Below are 1,954 nucleotides of genomic sequence, written 5' to 3' on the forward strand. Positions count from 1 at the left end.
GGCCGCCCGCCCCCGCTGCTTCCCCCCGGGCCCCGTGACTGGCGGCCTCCGAAATGTCGGTGTGCAGGCGGCAGGGAGCGAAAATCAGGATTTGTATCCAATGTGCCATTCCCATACTCCACAGAAACACCCAGCGTCGGAGGAAGGACGGGGGAAAGGCGCAGGATGGAGTTATTCCCGACACGGAGAGGCTCTGAAGGTTGATGGAGAAGTGAATTACAAAAAGGATATCAGGAAGCCGATACCTTTTATATTTGAATAAATTTGGTTTATTTTAATCAAATATCAATAGCAGAAGGTTAAATATATTTCTAAGATCTTTTATTCAAATTTATTAGATTTATTTAATTTACTCAACATAAGATAAGAACAAGAATTAAAATAGTACAAGTGCACTTGTCTTGATTAATAAAGCATTGTTAAATGTCTTGCTTATTGGTATCTATTATTAGGAAGTTTATGTCGTTTCCCGCAATCACCGTCTTTAAAGATTGAAAAAAAAATATATATATTTATATATATCATTAGAAATGTATTGTTACAAACTCTGTATCAAATTTCCAAAAGAAGCAGATGAACTGCTAAATCTACAGATTGTTCCGGATACAGTTAAAAACAAAACAAAACAAAACAAAGCCACAAACAACTGAAGCACCCGAAGCAGAGAAATGTCAAGCGGAGGGACACGGGGTCACTCGTCCCACGACAGGACCACGTACAAGGCGAGACGGGGCCGTGATGTCGGGCTGTGGCGCTGGTTATTTCTGATAGCCTTTCACAAAGGCTTTTAGGGCAAAATCTAATTCGTTTGGCCTTCAGCTCTGTCTTCTTCCAGATCATGTGCTTCCTTTTTGGCCTCCCCTTCCTTTCCCTCCTGTCTGGAAGCGGGGAATTTGTCCTTGTTGTTCTCTTTTTTCCATTTCATCCTCCTGTTCTGAAACCAGATCTTTACCTGCCTCTCGGTGAGTCCTAGTGCGTGGGACACCTCGATCCTCCTCTTCCTGGTCAGATAGGGGTTAAAGAGGAACTCCTTTTCCAGCTCTAGAGTCTGGAATCGGCTGTATGTTTGTCTTCCTCTCCTCCTACCCGGCGCTGCTGTTTGAAACAAAAACACAGGGTTTTGGAGGTCGGTGTGGCCGTTCAAAAGAAGGCGCAGGCAGGGAGCAAGGGCTCGGGTCCCTCTGGAAGTCCCTCGGGGGAAGGAAGCCCCACAGAAAGGCAGGGAGAGAAAGCAGAGGGCACGGAGGAGCCTAGAGCTTTACACACGAGTGCGGGAAAAAACAGCGACAGCAGATGCACCAAGCGCCTCAGCTCTCCCCCTGGACCGAGTTTACGGGGTCACTTTATTAATCTGGTAACCGGCACCCCCCGGCCCTGCACCCTTCCCGTTCAGACAGCGGCGGCGGGAGCCGGGCGAGCGTGTCAGCTGCGCCTCTGTGTCCCAGAGGCGACTTTAAGGCTACTCTTGGGGTGGCAGCCGCCTTCTGCAGAGGTTTCTCTTTGCTTACTGTACCGTTTTATTATCGCAAGCCACCGCGGCGGTAGGAATCGCGGGGAGAGAGGCAGGGAGAGCGGGCGGCAGAGGCAGGGAGCGAGAAGCAGCGAGAAAGAAGCGGGAGGAGGAAAAGAAAGTTTCAAACTCAGACGTGAGATGGAAGCAAATTTTTGACTGCGTCCAACCTTGTGGTCTCATCCAGGGAAACATTTGAGCAGGAGACGAGCTCTGATTTAAGTGGTCTGGTTCCTCGCCAATATTAGCACTGGACGATTTACAGTCAGGATATTGTACCAGCTCGGCCTCTTGCTGTGTCGTAAAAATCTGCTGTCTCTGTAAGTTTTCGTATCCGTAAAATTTAGCGGGCTCCCCATGACAGGTAACCCCGCTACAGGGGGCAGGAGGCGGAGGCGCGGCGGGGGGAGGCGGAGGCGGCTGGTAGGCGGCCGTGGGGCTCCC

The 1,954-nt window shown here is 49.9% G+C and overlaps 1 protein-coding gene across 1 annotated transcript; it reads right to left on the minus strand.

Moving 5' to 3' along the window:
- Positions 1-713: 713 nt before the first annotated feature.
- Positions 714-1,948, minus strand: HOXD8 (homeobox D8). The gene is made up of 2 exons (XM_009894526.1): positions 1,681-1,948; positions 714-1,095 (listed from the first exon to the last, which is right to left on the minus strand). Exons 1-2 carry the CDS (start codon positions 1,703-1,705, stop codon positions 800-802), a joined length of 321 nt encoding a protein of 106 aa, XP_009892828.1. The 5' UTR covers positions 1,706-1,948; the 3' UTR covers positions 714-799.
- Between the last annotated feature and the right edge of the window lie 6 nt (positions 1,949-1,954).

The sequence above is a fragment of the Charadrius vociferus genome, unplaced genomic scaffold (genome assembly GCF_000708025.1).
Source record: "Charadrius vociferus isolate BGI_N301 unplaced genomic scaffold, ASM70802v2 scaffold161, whole genome shotgun sequence".
Taxonomy (NCBI): Eukaryota; Metazoa; Chordata; class Aves; order Charadriiformes; family Charadriidae; genus Charadrius; species Charadrius vociferus.